This window comes from Myotis myotis, unplaced genomic scaffold (genome assembly GCF_014108235.1).
Source record: "Myotis myotis isolate mMyoMyo1 unplaced genomic scaffold, mMyoMyo1.p scaffold_m19_p_1, whole genome shotgun sequence".
Taxonomy (NCBI): Eukaryota; Metazoa; Chordata; class Mammalia; order Chiroptera; family Vespertilionidae; genus Myotis; species Myotis myotis.
This window is the reverse complement of record NW_023416313.1, coordinates 34,452,658-34,475,438: the sequence shown is the minus strand read 5'-3', so window position 1 is coordinate 34,475,438 and position 22,781 is coordinate 34,452,658. Positions and strand designations below refer to the sequence as shown.

The 22,781-nt window shown below is 42.1% G+C and overlaps 1 protein-coding gene across 5 annotated transcripts in view; it reads left to right on the top strand.

Moving 5' to 3' along the window:
• Positions 1-8,717: 8,717 nt before the first annotated feature.
• The window catches only part of AASDH (aminoadipate-semialdehyde dehydrogenase), a 29,236-nt gene continuing 15,172 nt past the window's right edge, over positions 8,718-22,781 (top strand). For 3 of the 5 annotated variants that reach the window (XM_036334781.1, XM_036334808.1, XM_036334776.1), the window contains exons 1-6: positions 8,719-8,857; positions 11,819-12,114; positions 13,346-13,466; positions 17,568-17,887; positions 20,666-20,858; positions 22,539-22,780. In XM_036334781.1, coding sequence (XP_036190674.1) covers positions 11,885-12,114; positions 13,346-13,466; positions 17,568-17,887; positions 20,666-20,858; positions 22,539-22,780 — 1,106 coding nt within the window. In that variant the 5' untranslated portion in view covers positions 8,719-8,857; positions 11,819-11,884. Of the gene's footprint in view, positions 8,858-11,818; positions 12,115-13,345; positions 13,467-17,567; positions 17,888-20,665; positions 20,859-22,538; position 22,781 lie in introns of those variants that run through there. The other 2 variants (XM_036334798.1, XM_036334789.1) reach the window with 2 other exon arrangements.

Here is a 22,781-nt window from a genome sequence, read left to right as displayed (position 1 = left end):
GTGTGTGTGTGTGCTATTTATTTATTTATTGTTGATCCTCACCCGAAGATATCTTTCCATTGATTTTTTAGGGAGAGCGGATTGAAGAGGGAAAGACAGACAGAAACATAGATGTGAGAGAAACACATCACTTGGTTGCCTCTTGCATGAGCCCCAACCAGGGCCTGAGTGCAGGGGAGGAGCCTGGAGCTGAGGTACATGCCCTTGACCAGAATCCAACCCGGGATCCTGTGGACCACAGGCTGACATGCTATCCACTGAGCCAACCCAGTTAGGGCTGTGTGTGTGCTTTTTTTTTTTTTTTTTTTTCTTAAATAGTGACTTTTAGCCCTGATTGGTTTGGCTCAGTGGATAGAGTGTCAGTCAGTGGACTGAAGGGTCCCTGGCTCGATTCTGGTCAGGGACATGTACCTTGGTTGCAGGCACATCCCCAGTTGGGGGTGTGCAGGAGGCAGCCGATCGATGTTTCTCTCTGATCGATTTCTAATTCTCTATCTCCCTTCCTCTCTGTAAAAAAAATCAATAAAATCTATTTAAAAAAAAAAAAATAGTGACTTTTAGCCCTGGCCGGGCGGTTCAGGTGGTTGGAGCATCATCCTGTTCAACAAAAAGGTTGCAGGTTCAATTCCTGATCAGGAGACATACCAATTTGTGGGTTCTACCTGGTCAGGGCCTGTGCAGGAGGCTAACAATTGATGTTTCTCTCTCACATCAATGTTTCTCTCTCCTCTCTACCCCTCTTCTTGTCTCTCCAAAATCAATAAACATCGTTGAGTGAGGATTGGAAAAAGAAAAAAAAAATTGACTTCAGTGTATTATGGTGAATAGCACAATAACAGACATGTCACATCCAGGTTCAATAAATAGGCCATCTCTTAGGAATCAGGGGAGACCGCTGGCTGAGTAGGAGAGACAAATAATTAGAAATGCAATGCTAAGTAAGCACAATGATAATGGCAAGTTCTGTGGAAGCACTAGTGGGAATGGAGAGAGTTTCACAGAAGAGGCTTACATTTCCAAAATGTGTGTGTGTTAGAGGAGTTTTGATTTTTTAAAAACCAAGTAAATGTACATTATTGAGTGAAAGAATCCAATCTGAGAAGGATACATATTGTGTGATTCCAACAATATGATATTCTGGAAAAGGCAAAATTATGGAAATAATAAGACCAGTGATTGTCAGGAGCTAGGGGAGAGATAGGGATGAACAGGTGGAGCACAGAATTTTTAGGACAGTGAAACTATAGTTGGCCCTTAACATGGGTTTGAATTGCACAGGTTCACTCAGTTTTTCCCCCAACAAATACGGTAAAAGTCTTATCTCAACTTTTCCTCTCCAGCTTATCTATATCTATATGTATAAAAGGCCAGCAACCGGATGGCAGTACGACCAGAACCACCGGAGTGACCGGTCGCTATGATGTACACTGCGGCAGCCAACTGGCCTGACCTGGGCCCCGATCAGCCTGCACCAACCTCCCGTAGCCCCTCCCCCAAGCCAGCCCTGGCCCCCAATAGGCCCCCATTGGGGTGGGCCCTTGACCCCACCTGTGCATGGATTCGTGCACCAGGCCTCTAGTATATATATATAAAGGCCTAAGTGACTGGTCAACCAGTCATGATGATGCGCACTGACCGCCAGGGGGCAGATGCTCAATGCAGGATCTTCCCCCTGGTGGTCAGTGTGCTACCACAGTGGAAGTTCCATTCAGCTGACCGACCCGTCTCAGTGGCCCACCAGCCTGGCTGCAGCCACTCCCTCAGTAGTCCTGCAGGCCCAGTCTCCAATGAATGGGCCAGGCACCGACGGACTGGCGCTGCTGGCCCGATCCCAACAGTGCCGCCAGCCTTCTGGAAGGCAGCCTCGGGCACTGCAGCTGCTTCACCCACCTAGACGCTCCACAAGGAAGAAACGATATAAAAGTGGCCTCCACGTGGCTCCCAACAATCGGCACAAACGTCAGCAGGACAGATCCAGATCCTGGGCTGGCGAGGGCGTCCCCTGCCCACCCGGATGGCCAGTCGCATCCCACCTCCCCCTCTCCCCAGGACGAGTGCCAGACGCAGGGCTCACAGCTGGCAAGCACCGCTGTGGCGGCACAAGTCTCTCCCGACCAGGACCAACTGGGTGCGAGCCCATGGCAGACGCGGCAGGGTCAGGATGAGCAGAAGTGGCAGGCAGTGTTGGACTGCCAGTTTCAGCCCAATCCCCACAGGCCACACTAAGGGACCCCACCTGTGCATGAATTTGTGCACCGGGCCTCTAGTTTTATTATAATACTAGAGGCCTGGTGCACGAAATTTGTGTCAGGCCTTTCCCCAGCTGCTGGCACCGGTTTCCCTCTGGCACCCGGGACCCAGGCTTCCTTCGCAGCCCTGGCTTCATCTGGAAGGTTGTCTGGAAGGACATCCAATCTAATTAGCATATTAAACTTTTATTATTATAGTGTATAGTACATATAACATATAAAATGTGTTAATTTATCTGTATAGCATCTGGTCAACAGTAGGCTATTAGTAGTTAAGTTTTGGAGGAGTCTAAAGTTAGTGCTGATTTTTTACTGTGTGGGAGATTGGTACCTCTAAACCTCCAGTTATTTAAGGGTCAGCTATAATAATAAAAGTGTAATATGCTAATTAGACCGGACAGCTAAACAACCTTCTGGATGTCATTCTGGATGAAGCCGCAGTGCGGGGGCTGAGGCAAAGCTGGTTAGGGGTGATCAGGCAGGTGTACAGAGTGGTTAGGGGCGATCAGGCAGGCAGGTGTACAGTGTGGTTAGGGGCGATCAGGCAGGCAGGTTTACAGAGTGGTTAGGGGCGATCAGGCAAGCAGGCAGGCGAGGGGTTAGGAGCCAGCGGTCCTGGATTGCGAGAGGGGTGTCTGACTGCCAGTTGAACTGGCAGTCAGACATCCCCCGAGGGGTCCTGGATTGTGAGGGTGCAGGCCAGGCTGAGGGCCCCTCGCCCCTCCCTACACCCCCATGTACGAATTTCATGCACCAGGAGTCTAGTACTTTGTATAATGTTAAAACGGTGAGTGTATGTCATTATACTTTTGTCCAAATCCATAGACTATACAACATCAAGAGCGAACCCTAATGTAAACTAGACTTTGGGTGATAATGATGTACCATGTTGGTTCAACAATACCACTATAGTGGGGGATGTTGATAATGGGGAAAGATCTTCATATGAGGGGGCACAGGGTACACAGGGTCTCAGTACCTTCCATTCAATTTTTCTGTGAACCTAAAAATACTCTGTAAAACACACACCATTATTTAAAAATAAAGATGCCAGGGTCCCACCTCTAAAAAACAAAAAATAATCAAAATAATACATGCATATACATTAGAAGTTAGAAAACAAAGGGGTCACTGGCCTCTCCAGTCCTCTTTAGTGCATCCACATGAAAATATTTTTCTGTTTTAACCTGTATATTTTAAATAATTAACTCATACTATTTCTGACTGTACCAATTTTAGACATCTCTTTTTCTTGCCCTAGAATTTAGCAAAGTCTGCTTTAACAGCTAGACTTAAACCGTTCAATCATTTCAATGTTATTGCCTCTGAAAATCTTGCTCCAGGCCAGTGATGGCGAACCTTTTGAGTTCGGCGTGTCAGCATTTTGAAAAACCCTAACTTAACTCTGGTGCCATGTCACATATAGAAATTTTTTGATATTTGCAACCATAGTAAAACAAAGACGTATATTTTTGATATGTATTTTATATATTTAAATGCCATTCAACAAAGAAAAATCAACCAAAAAAATGAGTTCGTGTGTCACCTCTGACACGCGTGTCATAGGTTCGCCATCACTGCTCTAGGCAGTGGTTCTCAACCTTCTGGCCCTTTAAATACAGTTCCTCATGTTGTGACCCAACCATAAAATTATTTTTGTTGCTACTTCATAACTGTAATGTTGCTACTGTTATGAATCATAATGTAAATATCTGATATGCAGGATGGTCTTAGGTGACCCCTGTGAAAGGGTCGTTGGACCGCCAAAGGGGTTGCGACCTACAGGTTGAGAACCGCTGTTCTAGAGCGTCACTTGAATCTCTAATGCCTTTTTTCTTTGGATTTTAAACACAGGCATACCTCAGAGATATTACAGGTTCAGTTTCACACTACCACATAAAGCGAGTATCACAATAAAGTGAATCATACATAATCTTTTTGCTGGTGGAGGGTCTTGCCTTCAATTTGCAAAAAAAACCAAACAACAAAAAACCCAACACCTCTGAGGTGCAATAAAGCAAAGCACAATAAAATGAGGTATGCCTGCAGAGCCTAATCAACTCTAAGGAAAATCGTCTTCATGTTTCTTGAAGAGGTTAAAATGAAAAGGCTGCATGCTCCTTCAAAAAATATTTTAGAGTAAGCTGCAATATGCAATGTAAACATGTGTTTTTGTGAGCAGAAATTCTCTTAAGTAGCTGAAAAGTTGTTGGATGGCAGGAGCCAATGCTTTTAACCTTTTGGAAAGTACTCACTGGATTTGCCGTAATACTGAATTCCCTGCAGTGTGACAAAATGGAAAATAATTGTACAGAGGAGAACCACATGGGCCCTTGTACTCTCTTAGTCATTGAATTTACTTCATTAAAAATTATTTGTTTTGCTTTACTATATTGACATACTAATGGATATGTTAGATGTGATGTTTAATTTTATGTGTCAACTTGGCTAGTTTATGGTGCCCGGTTGTTTGTGCGAACACCAGTTAAATATTGCAGAGGTACTTTCTGGATGTGATTAAAGTTTAAATTAGACTTTGAGTGAAGCAGATTTTCCTTCACAAAGTGGGTGGGCCTCATCCAGTCAGTTGAAGGCCTTAAGGACAAAGATGGAGGTTTCCTGAAGAAGATAAGATGGAATTCTCCAAATTGCAACACAGAAACCCTGCCAGAGTTTCCAACCTGCTGGCCTGCCCTACAGATTTCGGACTTGCCAGCCAACACAATTGTGAGCCAAATTTTTTTTTTTTTTTTTTTTTTAAAGATATTTTATTGATTTTTTTACAGAGAGGAAGGGAGAGGGATAGAGAGTTAGAAACATCGATGAGAGAGAAACATTGATCAGCTGCCTCCTGCACACCCCCTAACTGGGGATGTGCCCGCAACTAAGGTACATGCCCTTGACCAGAATCGAACCTGGAACCCTTGAGTCCGCAGGCCGACGCTCTATCCACTGAGCCAAACCGGTTAGGGCGTGAGCCAAATTCTTAAATCAATTCATGTATTCTCTCTCTCTCTCTACACACACTCACTCACACACACACACACACACACACACACACACACACACACACACACACACACATACACAGCTTGCAAACAGCATGACCTCCCTCCTCTCTCCATTCTTTCCATCCACTCATTTTCTCTCTGCCTTCAACTGGGCAGCGGAGTATTGTTAGAGTAAATCACACAACACACCATTATCCCAATTGTGCTATGTGCTACAAAGCATACCACAGACCTAATCTTGTCTTTGCGGTAGTACGATAATCGTGATTCATAATAAGAAATATATATTAATATATTAGGTCTTTGTCCCATTTCTGACACAGAGATCTTAAAACACTTGGGATTTCCCAAGTCACAACAAACCTCTTTCAACTTATGTCAATGAGGACTTGTGGAAAACACCTAAGGATGGGGGCTGGTTGCCTGGAGAACCATGTGATTAAAGGGTTGGAACTTTCAGTCCCAGTGCTTTAAGTTCCAGGAGGGGAGAGGAGCTGGAGCTAATGGCCCGGGATTTAATTAATTTTGCTTATGTAATAAAGCCTCCATAAAAACCCAGGATAGGATTTGGAGAACTTCCGGGCTGGTGACAAGGAGACTCCAGGAGAATGGCACGCAGAACGTGGAAACTCTGTGCCCCTTTCCCACATACCTTGCCTTATACATCTTTTCCATCTGGTTGTTCCTGAGTTAATTGTTTGGTGGTATGGAAGGGGAAAATCCACACATTGAAGGCAAAAGCAGGATCTTCAAAATTATTTTTGAAATAATTTTAAAAGAAACAGCATCATGGATAACTGAGATGAGTAGGGAATTAAAAAGGTGAAGTGGAGCCCTAGCCGGTTTGGCTCAGTGGATAGAGCATCGGCCTGTGGACTGAAGGGTCCCAGGTTTGATTCCGGTCAGGGGCACATGCCTGGGTTGCGGGCTCGATCTCCAGTGGGGGGTGTGCAGGAGGCAACCAATTGATGATTCTCTCTCATCATTGATGTTTCTATCTCTCTCCCCCTCTTCCTTCCTCTCTGAAATTAATAAAAATATTAAAAAAAATAAAAAGGTGAAGTGGAGCAGCAAAATTAGAATGTACCCATAAATGTGCAAATGATCAGCAAGGTACTGGGATAGAAATTTGATACTTCCCAGGAAATGGAAAAATGTACTGGAGAAGAGTAAAAGAAAGTTAGGGAAACAGGTGCATAGATCCGAATTCCTGCTTTCAAGGTACTTATTATTTAGTATGAGAAGTCAAACTTGAAAATAATGTAGCTATTTCATGAAATTCCTGGATCAAAGTAATAAAACTTTTATTACTCATGGAAAAAGAAGTAGCCAGAAGTTCTTCATGTTTGTATCAGTTCCCTATGCCTCCCAAGTCCCACTGGGGTGATGGATGTCTGTACACTCACTAGTTGCATTACAGGAAAAGAATACTTTTTGGGAATTCACTACTTTTATAGTAAGTGGAAGCAAACATGCCTGCTCTTTGGGAAAGACATTACTTCAGTTCTGATGATTGATCATCACAAACAACCCTGAAAAATTAGATAAAGAGCAGTCAGGCCCGGCCCATCTGGCTCAATGGTTGAGCATCAACCCATCAGGGCACAAGCCTGGTTTGCGGGCCCAATCCCCAGTAGGGGGCGTGCAGGAGGCAGCTGATCAATGATCGTCGTCATTGATGTTTCTATCTCTCTCTTTTTCCTCTCTCTAAAGTCAATAAAAACACATTAAAAAAGAAAAAGAGCAGTCAGTACCTTGCATTCTTGTCATACCCAGCAAGTATTTACAGAGACACTCCTGGCCCATGGCAGACTGACCCTCCCACCAGTTTGCTAGGTTCATGGGATGGAGCTTGGAGGAGGATGGGTAAATTATCATGCAAGACTTGATGAAAGACATTGAGGAGGTGATGTTTAAGTGTGTTTTCTGAGGAGTAAATGTTCATCAAGCAGGCCTGGGGAGAGAAAGGGTACTTCAGCCTGAGATCCAGCCGAAGCACAGGTGTGGAAACTCGATAGGGAGTGGGTATGCCCAGCAGACTTCCTAGCTAGAGTCTCATTACTGCTACAGCTGGTGTGGCTAATGTGGAAGATGGGGGTTGAAGAGCTGTGGTCCACTGAGAGACCAAGCTAGAGAGAGAATGAATCCTCTTGTTTACCTTGCTAAAGAGCCTGAATGTCCTGCAGGCAATGAGGGACCACTGAAGCTTCTTAAGCAGACTGATTTGGTGTATGTTTTAGAATAATCACCCTAGGTTACCGGGTACTGTCTTGAACATAGTCTCCTACATTCTGAACCCCTGAAAAAACTGACAGTAAACATACTTTTAAAAAATATATTTTTATTGATGTCAGAGAGGAAGGGAGGAAAGAGATAGAAACATCAATGATGACAGAGAACCATCGATCGGCTGCCTCCTGCACGCCCCCTACTGGGGATCGAGCTTGAAACCCGGGCACGTGCCCTTGACTGGAATCAAACCCGGGACCCTTCAGTCTGCAGGCTGATGCTCTATCCACTGAGCCAAACTGGCAAGGGCAGTATAGATATTTTTAGAGTCATAAAACCTCAAGGATAGAGGGAAAGATAACAGAAAAATTCTTGAATCAAAAGCAAAGGGCTCAATTACTTTGGAAAAGCTAAATTCTAAACCAGCAGTGACCAAAGCCGATAAGCAACCCCATTTACATTACAGGACCCCCTAAAAAAACTCAGAAACTGGCCTCTGGAAGGAGGGTTGAAGGAGGGTAGCTAAAAGGATATATCCTTACAGCACTACCCATCACCCTCGCAGCCTAAATCTGAAGGCCATTTTGTTCAAGAGAGGGTAGGGGGCCTTCGTGCTGGAGGACCGGAAGCACAATAGGAGAACTTAGTGAACATTTTCATACTTAATTCTGAGATCTCCCCACCTCCAGTCCTTTTCTCTCATTTGATGTTCAAACTTGTCTCCTGGAAGCTTCCAATCAGCTTTTAAATGTCCCAAGCCGCTCACCTGCCAAGTCCTCGCAGACGGTCCAAAACCCAGCAGGACCACCGGAAGCGCTCCTACCTGATTGGCTCCGAAGTTTCCGGAAGGGGCGGGGCGACGCCGTCTGCCCGCGTCGCTCGCGCTGACGTCAACGCAGCGACTCCGGAGATGTGCCCGAGGGCAGGAGCCTTTTAGGTCTCCGCGGCCGCTCAGTGGGCTATCGCTAAGGCTTTGCGGTGACTGCTTTTTCGCTGCGGGTGGCTGGGTGTCTTGCATGGGCTGCCGGGGGAAGGCTCGGACGGGCTCCGGCCTCCCGCCCACCCCCCGAGGCCTTCGGAGTGGCGGTGGGGTCGGCGCGGGCTGCTGTGCAGGAGGCAGGTCCCAGGACTCAGGGGCTGGCTGTGCGCAGGTCGGATCAGCCTGGGGGCGAGCCCGGCCTCCGATGTGAGTCAGTGGTGTTTGGTGGGCCGGTGTCGTGCCCCGTGTGATCCCCCCTGAGTCACCCAGCCTCGGCCCCTTCATTGGAATAAGCCTGCCCCGCCTACCTGCGATCTTGGTTTCAAAGAGCTGATGAAAAAGTGCTTTGGAAGCTATAAAGTGCATCGTTATTAGACGAAGTTAGCAATGTAAGTGAAGAAGCCGGTGGGTACGGGGAAAATAAAGTTTCTAGACTACTCACCTGTTTTATTAAAATAGCCAGTAAGAAAGAGGATTTGTTGACATTCCCGCGATGACTGCATAGCAGCTTCTGCAGTTGTAAAATAACAAGTATCTTAAACTTAATGATCCTGTAACTTATGAAATCTGCTGACCAGATTTTGCCCCTCCCCTCCCCCCCTGCAAGATTCAAGAAGTGTTTGGGCGTCCAATAAATATAATATTCTTTGTTGGGGAGAATGCATTTGGTTTAGTTAACGAAAATGAAAACCTTAAGAATAAATTTTGCCTTAATTCTCTAGCAACCACTGGGAAACTCAAAGGTAGAAAAACATCCTAACTGTGTATCTACATGTGGTGAGGGTTGCAATATGTCATAAAATGGCATTAAAAAAAGAATTTAGTTCATTTTATAATCTTACTCCTTTCTTTGAGGTCAGATAATTTTGGAGTATTATATATTGAGTAGATTGTCCTCAAGCGAAAAATTAACTGCAGTATGCATTGAAAAAATGCATTTTTTGTACATAGACTACACATTTTTGCAAAAATGCTTTAGTATAGTACATTGTATAGTGTAGGTAGGCAGTTTGTTATTTATATTCTGCAGAAGGTACCCTTTCTTGTAAAGCGGTCATTCCTCATAATTTTAGTGCATGCTTTGGAAAGTCTTCCTTATATTTACACAATGTATGTATAAAGAAAGCTTAAAATTTTTATCGTGTGCATCACAAATAGCTAGTATTTGTAGAAATCTATATTATAAAAGGCCTGTGGCCAGAATGCCAGAACGCTGGAACAACCAGTCACCAGAAGATGCATTGAGCACCTCTCATTCCCCTGCCGCCGCCCCCCCCCCCCCCCCCCCCCCCGCCCCTGGGCATGGAGGTGGGGCCCTTGAGGCAGTGAGCTACTCCCGCACTGTGGGTCTGGGTCCCACACTCAAGGCAGGTGTGGGTCTTGTGTGAGTCTTATGGGATTTCGTGCGCTGGGCCTCTAGTGCTTAATAAAAAGAAATACTAAGTACTAAAGTTATATTTTTAAACTTTATATTTAGAAATCATAGCATTTCCTAACCCAGTGGTCGGCAAACTCATTAGTCAACAGAGCCAAATATCAACAGTACAACGATTGAAATTTCTTTTGAGAGCCAGTTTTTTTAAACTTAAACTATATAGGTAGGTACATTGTTATTAACTTAATTAGGGAACTCCTAAGCTGGCCTTTGCTAAAAACGTCCTCAATCTGAGGGGTCAACCTCAGTGAACATACCCCTACTTCTTCTAATGCCACTTCTTCAAAATAGACTTGCCCAGGCCAAAAACTGACTTCTGCGCATGGGCCACGAAGTTTCAATCGCACTGTATGTGTGCACCTGCACGTGGTATTTTGTGGAAGAGCCACACTCAAGGGGCCAAAGAGCCACATGTGGCTTGCGAGCCATGGTTTGCCGACCACTGTCCTAACATGGGTTTCAGTAGTTACAGGTTCATTTTGCTCTCTGTAGAATGTTTTATCAATGTTCTCTAATATTAACTAAATGACATGGATATAAATATGTTTTGACTCAGTAGGAAAATCAATTCAAATAAGTGTGGACAAATTTTTAAAGCTTGAATGATTAAAATTATATTTGCTTTGAAATCTGGAATGTAGAGTTCAAAAAAATCACCTTTATCTTCAAGAAAATACTAGCAATTTTGAGGATTTTTTAAAAAAAAATGGTGATCCCTAATATTTCTTTGATGAAATAGTTTCAAATCTTTTTATTTAATCTGCATTGAGAAGCCCTCAGAACACTGAATTGATACAATGTTTTATTGAGTTGTAATATGACATATAGAGTCTAAATTTGAATGAATTTATTGGCAATTTAAATGTCATATAGAATATGAAGAGCTTACTTCTTTTTCTTTTTTTTTTAATATATTTTATTGATTTTTTACAGAGAGGAAGGGAGAGGGATAGAGAGTTAGAAACATCGATGAGAGAGAAACATCGATCAGCTGCCTCCTGCACATCTCCTACTGGGGATATGCCCGCAACCCAGGTACATGCCCTTGACCGGAATCGAACCTGGGACCCTTCAGTCCCCAGGCCGACGCTCTATCCACTGAGCCAAACCGGTTCTGGCGAGCTTACTTCTTAACAATTATAAAATGATGTGACCTGAGTAAAGAATTATACTAAGTAGTAATTAGCACAGTTTATATATAGTGGACAAAAACTGAATAGATTGTGGATTTTCTTTTTTCTATCAAAGATTGATTTTGTTTCCTCTTAAGTTCAGCCCTAAACACAGACTTTATTTGCATTAGTCTTTTCAAATTCACTGTACAGGTTTTAGCACTTTAACATAATCAATTTTTAAAGTATATTTTTAATGGATTTTTTTTACAGAGAGGAAGCGAGAGGGATAGAGAGTTAGAAACATCGATCAGCTGCCTCCTGCACACTCCCCACTGAGGATGTGCCTGCAACCAAGGTACATGCCCTTGACTGGAATTGAACCTGGAACCCTTCAGTCCTCAGGACGACGCTCCATCCACTGAGCCAAACCAGTCAGGGCAACATAATCAATTTTTAACAATACTGAAGAAAAAAATAAACATGTGGTGCTTTAAATTTGGTCTTAATTGGTTAATTTAATATACATACACATTTAGATCGTAGTCAGTTAAGAGATAATTCTTCATTTCTACCTGTTTCATCCTTATCAGTGTATACCACTCACCTCCCAAATTTTCTTTCAGCTCTGACCCAGCATTAAGATGATTGCATCAGATTAGTTTTCAACATCATTGTTCTCAGCAAAGTTACCATAAACAATTCATAAGTTTAGAGATTCATTAATTGTATGTTTTTGATGTAGTTATTTTTTGTGAGGAGTGATTTATAGAAGTTTCTCTCTCTCCTTCTCCCTCTACCAGGCTCCCTAAAACTCCCTGTCCCTGTCACACTTCTGCTACTAGTAACGTTAGATAAACTGCAGTGAAATGACTCTTCAGGAATTGGTGCACCAGGCTGCCTCCATTTACTCCAATAAAATAGCTGTATGTTTTGATGAATGTAACGATCAGCCTCCAGTTTATTACACCTACAAGAATCTGGTCAGTGCTGCTTCGGAATTATCAAATTTTTTGCTATTACACTGCGACTTTCAAGGAATTCGGGAAATTGGTCTCTACTGCCATCCTGGGATAAACGTACCCTCTTGGATTTTAGGGTAATATGTTTTAGAATTAAAAATTTGATATTACTCTAACCTAATTCGTAATTCTTTAATACATAGGGTATATTACAGTTATTGTTCTGTTTACCATTGGATTCTTCTGTATTGCTTGCTCAATTCTAGAGAGGCTAAAGGAGTTCATATTTCCCATAGGATTATTTTTAATTAATTCACCTGAGCTTATTTAGAAATGACTAGAAGTTTTCACTAATAACAGAACATTTAAATGTCTCCAAAATATAAGACCTTCATTTGTCTGCCAAAGGAAAAATCATAAATTCTGTTGTTAGATAAAACAAGTATTTTAAAAATAATGTAAATACAATTTTTCCTCTAAGACAAGCTTTAGTTATTCAAGTATTCAGTAAGTGAATGAATATATAATTGAGAGTTTTGGATAGTGCTCCATAAAAATTGAGATAGAATTGAAGAAGATAATATTCAAACAGATATTTAAAAATATGCAATTATTTAAGTTCTAGAATATTATTTTCATATAGTGATTTCTTTATTAGAGTTCTGCAGTAAATAAAAGCTGTAAAGAATTAGAGATGTTGATATTCATCCCATAGCATGTATGTTAGCAGATTAATTATATAAATTATATAAAACAAAGAAGTTTTAAAAATTTTTATTCAATCATTGACAAAAATGTATTGAGAATGTAGTATGTGCAAAGATGTAGTATGCCCAAAGTGTACTCCAAAGTGCTTTTAGGTAATACAACTAACTTATCTTTGATTTTATTTATGTAAGTATTGCCACTTACAAATCTATTTTAAGTTTTTTTCCCCTTTTAACTTATACTGGTTTTGGTGAAATATGCCTTTTTAGTATGCAGATTAATAGACTCCACATACTAATAAGTTGCATGTGGATATTTACCTTGTTTTATGTTACCCTACATAGATGAAGAAATAAGAGTCTGCTACCTGTTTGGTATCTTAGTAGTAGTCTGTTAATCAAGTGTATTTTACTATAATATATTAGCTTTAAAAAAAATCTTAGATTTCTCTGAATTAGATAATGAGAATTTAATAGAGTAAACACTCAAGAATACTCAGTATTAAGAGTCAGATAAAAGTAACTACTTATAAACAAAAATGTGTCAACAAAAACATCGAGAATTTCTGATAAAGTCAATAGTAAAGTACACAGAGAAATAGAAATGCTTAAAGATTATTTTCAACATATTGTATGCTGACTGTATACTTTGTTTCCTTAGAATTCTCCAAGTCCCTGCAGCTTATGCTCCCATTGATCCAGATTCACCACCAGCATTATCAACTCATTTTATGAAAAAATGTAATCTACAGTACATTCTTGTGGAAAAACAGCAAAGTAATGTAAGTGTATATTTTTAAATGTTTTTTATGTGTTCATTTATCTTTCAATTGATAAAGGCCTTTCCTTTATCCCCTCTTGATTTCTAAATTAACTAACTCTGCAGGATGTCTCAGCATTGTTGACATTTTGAGTTGGGTAATTGTTTTTTTGTCAGGAGTGTCCTGTACATTATAGGATATTTAGCAACATCCCCAGTCTCCAGCCACCAGATGACAGTAGAACCCCCCAGTGGGTGCTACTGGCCTCCTGACATTGCCAAATGTCTGCTGGCGTGCCCTCTGCCCCCTACACTCTGTTGAAAAACACTGCTCTATGGCATGAACATATCATCTAGCTTTATAATCATGTATTTGAATTTCCTTTCTCTTTCCAAAGTTGTTCCAATACTAGGAAAATTTATAATACTTGAAACTTTCATTTTTCTACTAGAGGCCTGATGCACGAAATTCATGCAAGAGTAGGCCTTTCTTCCCCTGGCTGCTGGCACTGGCTTCCCTCCGGCACCTGGGCTTCCCTCACAGAGGGAGGCCCCGCTCACCTGCTGCAACCCACTGGTCGGTGGCCTGGGCCTCCTCTGTGGTTGCGATCATGGGGCAATGGCTGGACCCCTGATCAATCACATTGCATCTGCCTTGGCTGGCCTGGCGCCAGTGGGTGTCATAGCGTGGTCCTGGATGGTCATCCGGATGGTCGTTCTGCTGTTCAACCATTTGGTCAATTTGCATATTACACTTTTATTATCCTATATAATAAAAGCCCAGCGACTGAACAGTGGAACAACCAGAACGACCAGTTGACCAGTTGGTATGACGTGCACTGACCACCAGGGGGCAAATGTTCAATGCAGGAGCTGCCCCCTGGTGGTTAGTGTGTTCCCACAGTGGGAGCGCCAGCTTGGCTGACCAGGATGAGTGGTGCTCTCATAGTGGGAGCAGCCACTCAGAAGGCAGGTCCATAGCTGCTTGGCTGACCGGGATGAGCGGTACTCCCACAGTGGGCCAATCCCCGCAGGCCATGCCCCCCACAAGTGCACGAATCCCGTGGAGTGGGCCTCTAGTATAGAATATTTATGGCAATTTATAATAGTGAACAATATTAAAGAATTATAATCAAGCTTAGATTTTGAAAAAGAGATTGGTACTTAGACCAAACCTTTCTGGAAAATTAAGTTTATTATAATTCTAAAATTTTTGACTGCCAACCAAAGATCTAGCCAAGAAACACTGCTTTAGGCCTGGGGTAGGGTGGGGGCTACAAGGGGAGGGGTAAAAGGGGTGGCAATGGGAGACATCTGTAGTACTCTCAACAATAAGTAAAATAAAAAAATAAAATAAGTAAAAAGGAAACACTGCTTTAGGGGAAAGCATTGGTATTATATGTTCAGCAAGAGGCAGCCCATATTTCATTATTATTTCTTTATTTCTTGTTTATAAAATACTGTTTTGACAAAGAGAAAAGAACATTATAGTAGGTATATTCAATTTAGCTTGTTTTTATCCATTTCTTATCCAAAGTTATATATTTGGGGGTAATTTAAATGCATTTTACCTATGTCTGTGCATCTCTGTCTGTATATCTACACTAATAAAAGAGAAACATGGTAATTGGCGTACGACCGCTACCCTTTTCATTGGCTAATCAGCGAGATATGCAAATTAACTGTCAGCCAAGATGGCGGCCGGCAGCCAGGCAGCTTGAAACTAACATGAGGCTTGCTTGCCTCAGTGACGGAGGAAACCAACGTTCCCCGCCTGCAGCTGCAGGCCTCTGAGCGGGCAGTTTAAGAAACATTGTAACAAATATCGCCGGACTTCAGCCAGCAGATTCGGAACATTGTAAGCAAAGGCCAGAAACCTACTTTCAGCCGCCGAGGCCTAAGAGCTGGAGCCAAGCCTCAAGGTAAAGCTGGCCCAGAATAAAAAAAAAAAAAAAAAAAAAAAAGGAGCGGTTGGGAACTTCAGTCACTCTCAGCCTGAAAACAGCCCTCAGCCCCTCACCCAGACTGGCCAGGCACCCCAGTGGGGACCCCCACCCTGATCCAGGACACCCTTCAGGGCAAACCAGCTGGCCCCACCCATGCACCAGGCCTCTACCCTATATAGTAAAAGGGTAATATGCCTCCTGGCACCGGGATCAGCGTGACAGGGGGCAGCGCCCAAACCCCCTGATCGCCCTGCGACTCTGTGTGTGACAGAGGGCGGGGCCCCAACCCCCTGAGCAGCCCTGCTCTGTGCCTGATACGGGGGAGCTCCCCAACCCCCCCCCCCCCACGGGCCCTGCTCTGTGTGTGATGGGGTAGAGCCATAACCTCCCCATTGGCCCTGCCCTGAGTGTGAGAGTGGCGGCGCCCCAACCCCCTGATCGGCCCTGCTCTGTGGGTGATAGAGGGCAGTGCCCCAACCCCCTGATGGGCCCTGCTCTGTGTGTGACGGGGGCAGTGCCCCAACCCCCTGATTGGCCCTGCTCAGTGCGTGACGGGGTGGCGCCTCAACCTCCCCATCGACCCTGCCTTGAGTGTGACGGGACGGTGCCCCAACCCCCCAATTGGCCCTACCCTGAGCGTGACTGAGGGTGGCATCACAACCTCCCAATCTGCCCTGCTCTGTGCATGACGGGACGGCACCCCAACTCCCCAATCGGCCCTGCTCTGAGCCCGACCAGGGGCTGCACCTAGGATTGGGCCTGCCCTCTGCCACCCGGGAGCAGGCCTAAGCCAGCAGGTCATTATCTCCCGAGGGGTCCCAGACTGCAAGAGGGCACAGGCCGGGCTGAAGGACCCCTCCTCCCCCCCGAGTGCACAAATTTTTGTGCACCGGGCCTCTAGTCTGTGCTGCTGCCACCTTCATTTGGATCCTATCGCTTACAGGTTAAGGTTTAACTCAGTGTTGAGTTTAAAAGTTATTAAGGACTAGAGGCCCAGTGCACGAATTTGTGCATGGGTGGGGTCTGGCCAGCCCACCCCGATTGGGTCGGGCCAGCCAGGGGGAGAGGCCACGGATGGTTGGCCAGCCGGCCCCAACCCCTGGTCAAACTCCCGGTCGAACTCCAAGCCGATGGGACAATTTTAGCCTTTTATTATATAGGAGGATAGGATTAGCATCTCATCTCCTGTTAACAACACTACTCACCTTCTTCCTCTTCTCCAGTTCTGCAGCTTGTTGAAATGCTTAATGCTCTCCACAACCCCAGTTTTCTTGGGTCTTACACTCTGTATTAGCTATTTGCCTGAAGTACCCATCTTCTTTATTCGGAGAATAGCTACTTACAAACAAATACTACATACAAAGAAGCAATTTCCGACCTTCTAGTCAGTTACGTTCAGCCTCCTCGGTTCCTATATTTCATTGTCATACTTACCACATTGTACTGCAGTTGTGCATTTTTTTGTTTTGTTTTGTTGTTGTTAATCCTCATCCGAGGATATTTTTTCCATTGATTTTTTTAGACAGAGTGGAAGGGGGAGAGACAGAGAGAGGGAAACATTGATGTGAGAGAGACACATTGATTGGTTGCCTCCGGCATGTGCCTCAACCAGGGCAGGGATTAAGCCTGCAATCAAGGTACATGCCCTTGACTGGAATCAAACCCGGGACCCTTCATCCCCAGGGCCAATGCTCCAATCACTGAGCCAAACCAGCTAGGGCATGCAATTGTGTGTTTTTATATGTCTGTTTATTTTGAAGGTGATTTCAAAAGTAAGGACAGCACTTTACTCTTGGAAGTTTCTATTTATTTTTATCCCTGGATATATAGCAAGTTTTCAAAAAAACACAATTATAAAGCCATAATGAGCCCAGCTGGTGTGGCTCAGTAGTTGAGACTCAACCTATGAAGCAGGAGGTCACAGTTTGATTCCGGGTCAGGGCTTATGCCTGGATTTCAGGCTTGATCCCCAGTAGGAGTGTGCAGGAGGCAGCCTATTAGTGATTCTCATCATTGATGTTTCTCCCATGTTTCTCCCTCTCCCTTCTTCTCTGAAATCAATAAAAATATATTTTAAAAATAAACGCTATAATGAATGAGTAAATGAACACTTTATATTACTTCTGTGCAAAAAAGAATGTCTTTTTAATGTATTGGAAATTTTCTCCATTTAACAGAAATTCAAATCTTCCTATGAAAAATTATTGAACTATGATACACTTACAGTAGAACATAATGACTTAGTACTCTTCAGACTTCATTGGAAAAATGTTGAGGTGAGCTTGGTGCTAAATGATAGAAAAGAGAAATACGAAAAAGAAAAAGTGGTAAACAGCACCAGTTCCGAGAAAAGCAATGAAGAAAAGCCAGAAGAGCATGTGGATGTGAGGCGAAAGCATTGTTTAGCCTATGTTCTCCATACCTCAGGCACCACGGGGACACCCAAGATTGTCAGAGTCCCTCATGCGTGTATAGTGCCGAACATCCAACATTTCCGGTAAGTTCTGTGCTGGGAGTCCTTTTTCAGAACTTGCAACCCGCACATTATTCAAGGGTCAACTATACAAGTTTTACGTGACAGGACCCTTCATAGGGAATGAAGGCCGAAAGAGATGGCAAAATCCTGCTTGCTTTTACATTAGGTTGAACAAAGAGTCAGTTGTGGAAAAGTGACCAAACTATGTGGGGAGGCTAAGGGAAGAGAATTGTTCTAACAAGGTCTGTTTGTATAGAATTCTCTGAGTCTCATCTTCTAGTTCTTAATGATAAGAATGTTACTTTCCTTCTGCTATAGCAGTGGTTCTCAACCTTCTGGCCCTTTAATACAGCTCCTCATGTTGTGACCCCCAACCATAAAATTATTTTCGTTGCTACTTCATAACTTTAATGTTGCTACTGTTATGAATCGTAATGTAAATATCTGATATGCAGGATGGACCCTGTGAAAGGGTCTTTCGATCCCCAAAGGGGTCTCGACTCACAGGTTAAGAACCACTGGGCTCTAGGGAGGATGTCTTTCATTTGGGAATTTCAGCTCCTGTTTTTATGGGGGCGGGGAAGGAAGATTGGAGTGTTTGTATGGACTGTTTTTCAAGTGCCTTTACCTCAGACCAGTCAATATGCCAGAGCAGCGTATTTTGGGGTGGCATGTTCTGAACTCCATCATTAAAAGTTAAAATTAGGAGGCTTATCTACCTGATTTGGTAGGGAAAAGGAAGGGGGGGGGGGAAGGCTTCTGTGGGAAGAACAAACAAGTTTCTTTATGAAAGACAAAGAGGTAAGAAATTTTGTGATAGTGTTAGTTTGTGTTGGTGAGAATAGTCTTTCCTGCGTCAGGACCATGAAACTCCCCTGCAGAGAGAATATGATAGGTTTACTCTCTTGTCTTTGCTGGGAGTAAAAGCCACCCTGAAGAAGTTTGTGGCAGCCTCATTTCCCAGAAGCTGCTGTTAGTCAGATAAGGGATACTTTAAGAAGGCTTTTTTTTTTTTTTTTTTTTTTTTTTTTGCATCTGTTGAATCCAAAATGTCTTCAGCTTAAAATAATATTTATACCAACTCTGGGGTTCTGAGTGGATCCTCACAATACCATACTTGAAGATATTTTGAAGTTAAAGTAATCCCTGCTTTTAGATAGTGGGTTTTGTGTGTTCAAACTGAAGTACTGTAGTGCCATAGGCTCAACACAGACTGCCCATGCTCTATAATATCCTAACCGCATATATTCTATTCTGCTCTTTGATCAGCTACTGAGAGAAAACGCCAAGTAGTGGGAAAAGGGAGCCACAGGCCTCTATTAAGCATCAGTGAGTGAGTAGGATAGAGTAAGTCCAGATTCCTGCCAGAAAAAAACCAGGAGGAGAGATCAGAGATTTATTACAAGGAATTGGTTTGCAGTTGGGGCTGGCAAAGCAATACTAAAGTGTGCAGCACAGACCATCAGAAAGGGGTGATCCTGAGCAGGCTGGAACCTCGTGGGAATATGTGTGTCCACACGCAAGTCGGGAACGGAGATCCAGGGGTAGGGAGAGTAATTGTAGACTCAGCTGCTGTGTTGGAGTCTCTTCAGAAAACACCTACACATGCTTTAATGGCCTCCCCAGACTAAATCCAGCCAACGCAGGGTAAGCTCTCTTTTGATTGAAGTCAACCGATGAGGGACTTTAATCATATCTACAAAAAGCCCTTCACAGCAGCACCTAGATCAGTGGTTCTCAGCCTTGGCTGCACATTAGAATCACCTGGGAATCTTTTTTTTTTTTAAATATATTTTATTGATTTTTTACAGAGAGGAAGGGAGAGGGATAGAGAGTTAGAAACATCGATGAGAGAGAAACATCGATCAGTTGCCTCCTGCACACCTCCTACTGGGGATGTGCCCGCAACCAAGGTACATGCCCTTGACCGGAATCGAACCTGGGACCCTTCAGTCCGCAGGCCGACGCTCTATCCACTGAGCCAAACCAGTTAGGGCTGGGAATCTTTTTAAAATCTTGATTTCTGGGCCTCAGGCGTGCCCACAAGCAAGTCAGGAACGAAATCAGGATTTTAAAAAGATTCCCAGATGATTCTGATGTGCAGCCAAGGTTGAGAACCACTGACCTAGATAGTGTGTGATTGAATAATTGGGCAAATGTGTGTGTGCTACCAAATGCAGTTGCCTCCCTCTGTCTTCTAACTCTCAAGAGAAAATATCCTTTATCTTCTCCTTAATGGGAAACATACTAGAAAGAAAATTCTGGGGACTATAGTTCAATACAGCCACGTTAACCCATCAGAAAGCTACCACAGATGATTAAATATGTCATGGTAAAAAGCGTATATTGCTTTAAATGGCTTTTAATCCTTACATTTATAAAGAAGAGTTATAGCCCAGCCGGTGTTGCTCAGTGGTTGAGCATTCACCTATGAACCAGGAGGTCACACTTTGATTCCTGGTCAAGGCACACACCCTGGTTGCAGGCTTGATCCCCATAGAGGGCGTGCAGGAGGCAGCTGATCAGTGCTTCTCATCATTGATGTTTCTCTCTCTCTCACTCTCTCTTCCTTTCTGAAATCAATATATATATATATATATATATATATATATATATATATATATATATATATTTAAAGAAGAGTTCTAGAATTAATATCACCATATTGGTTAATGTAAATTAAAGAATAAAAATCTGGCCATCACCCAAAAACTTAATGGTCATATATACTTTGTTAGGATATGTGTTTACCAAATAAATATTAGACATTTCTCATAGTTACATTCTGTTTTTCCTTAGGGTACTTTTTGAGATCACACAAGAAGATGTTTTATTTCTAGCTTCACCTCTGACCTTTGATCCCTCAGTTGTGGAAATATTTGTTGCTCTGTCAAGTGGTGCCTCTCTGCTTATTGTACCAACTTCTGTCAAAGTGCTCCCATCGAAATTAGCTGCTGTTCTCTTTTCCCATCACAGAGTGACTATTTTGCAGGTACATTTTAGGAACAAATGAAATGTTTAGTCCTTTATGATTCAGTATTTTAAGTGTTTTAGAGAACATTTTGCATTCCTGAAATTCTTTACAGTGGATTAATGATAATCTAGTTAGATTATCAAAGGCTATCTCCTGATGATCTCACTTTTTTGTTTGAGAATGTAAAAAACAAATCAGTTAATTCTGGCTAGAAAATTATTTTATTGTATATTTTATACATGCTGTTATAACTAGAGGAACTTGGCTTTTACTCAGATCTGTGGGGATATGCTGCCTTTCCTGTCTTTAAGTTTATTGTATTTCTCATTAAAACCTAATTTAAGTATGTTAAATTATAATTGAGTTAGGCATTTTTAAAGATTTAAAAAATATGTACCTGAAAGTATGTTACTGGTACACAAGCCTTAAGATAGTAATTGCAAGTAGTTAGGTACTAGAGAGAAATAACAAAATTATATGCATATCATGATAAACTAAAATTACCAGTTTTATATCTAGTATAATGAAATTCAAGAGTATGTTGAATTTCTGCTCCAAACACAAAATTTGATAATGACTTTTTTTTTTTGGCAATGTGTTTTTCATCCTAAAAAAACAAAACCAAAAACATATATATAATTTGCATATATACTATATGCAAATTATATATATGTATATATATTCATTCACAGAATGACTCATCAGCAGATGAGAATTTATATCCATTGATATATTGCTGTATTCATCTATAATAATAAAAGAGTAATATGCTAATTAGAGGGAAGCCTGGGTCCCGGGTGCCAGAGGGAAGCTGGTGCCAGCAGCCAGGGGAAGGAAGGCCTACTCTTGCATGAATTTCATGCACCAGGCCTCTAGTTTCATTTATATATATCTGTGTGTGTGGCATTTCGTTACAGCAGCCTGAACAGACTAAGACAAAAATGAATGAACTATTGATACACACAACATAGAATAATCACAAAGTATTTATGTTGAGTGAAAGAAGCCAGGTCAAATCAGAATACATGTTGTATGATTACATTTTTATACAATTCTAGAAAATTCTAACTGATCATTAGTAATAGAAAATAGATCAGCAGTTATCTGGGGAAGGGGTCTAGTTGAAGGGAAGAATTATAATTGTACATAGGTAATTTTAGGGTATATGTTAAGGCGAACATATAGGTATGTGTTTATTATTTGGATTGTGATGGTTTGTTTCACAGATATATCCGTATATCTATATTTTAAAATTTATATTGTATACCTTAAATATGTACAGTTTATCATGTTTCAGTTATACCTCAATAAAACTGTTTTTAAAAAGTTTAATTCATGCTGTTTTCCTTAGGCATATTTTTTTAACCCACTTTATATACTTTTTGCATAGAGATAATGGGAAAGGGAATGTAAATTGATTTTATAGATTTTGTCATTTTTATCTGTAAACCTTTTTGTCCAAACTACATAATGAACTGTAACTAGTATTTTTCTTAAGTTTTTGGCTAAAGCAAAATTTATATTCACATTAAAAAGATAATGCTTCCTCAGGAGTTTTCCAACTATGATTTGCCATGTAATAAACATAGGTTTAATTTCCATGTGGGCTTCCAATGTTAAGCTTTGAACCGATCATTGCATTGTTTACCTTTTTAAAGAAGTGAAGGGAAGACATAATTATTTCTAATGTATCTACAGGCAACACCGACATTGCTTAGAAGATTTGGATCTCAGCTTATCAAGTCAACTGTTTTATCAGCCAGTACTTCTCTTCGAGTACTAGCCCTTGGTGGTGAAGCATTTCCGTCACTGACTGTTCTCAAAGGCTGGAGAGAAGTAGGCAATAGAACACAAATATTTAATGTTTATGGTATCACAGAGGTATCAAGTTGGGCGACTTTTTACAGGATTCCAGAGGAGATTCTTAACTCTACTTTGAAG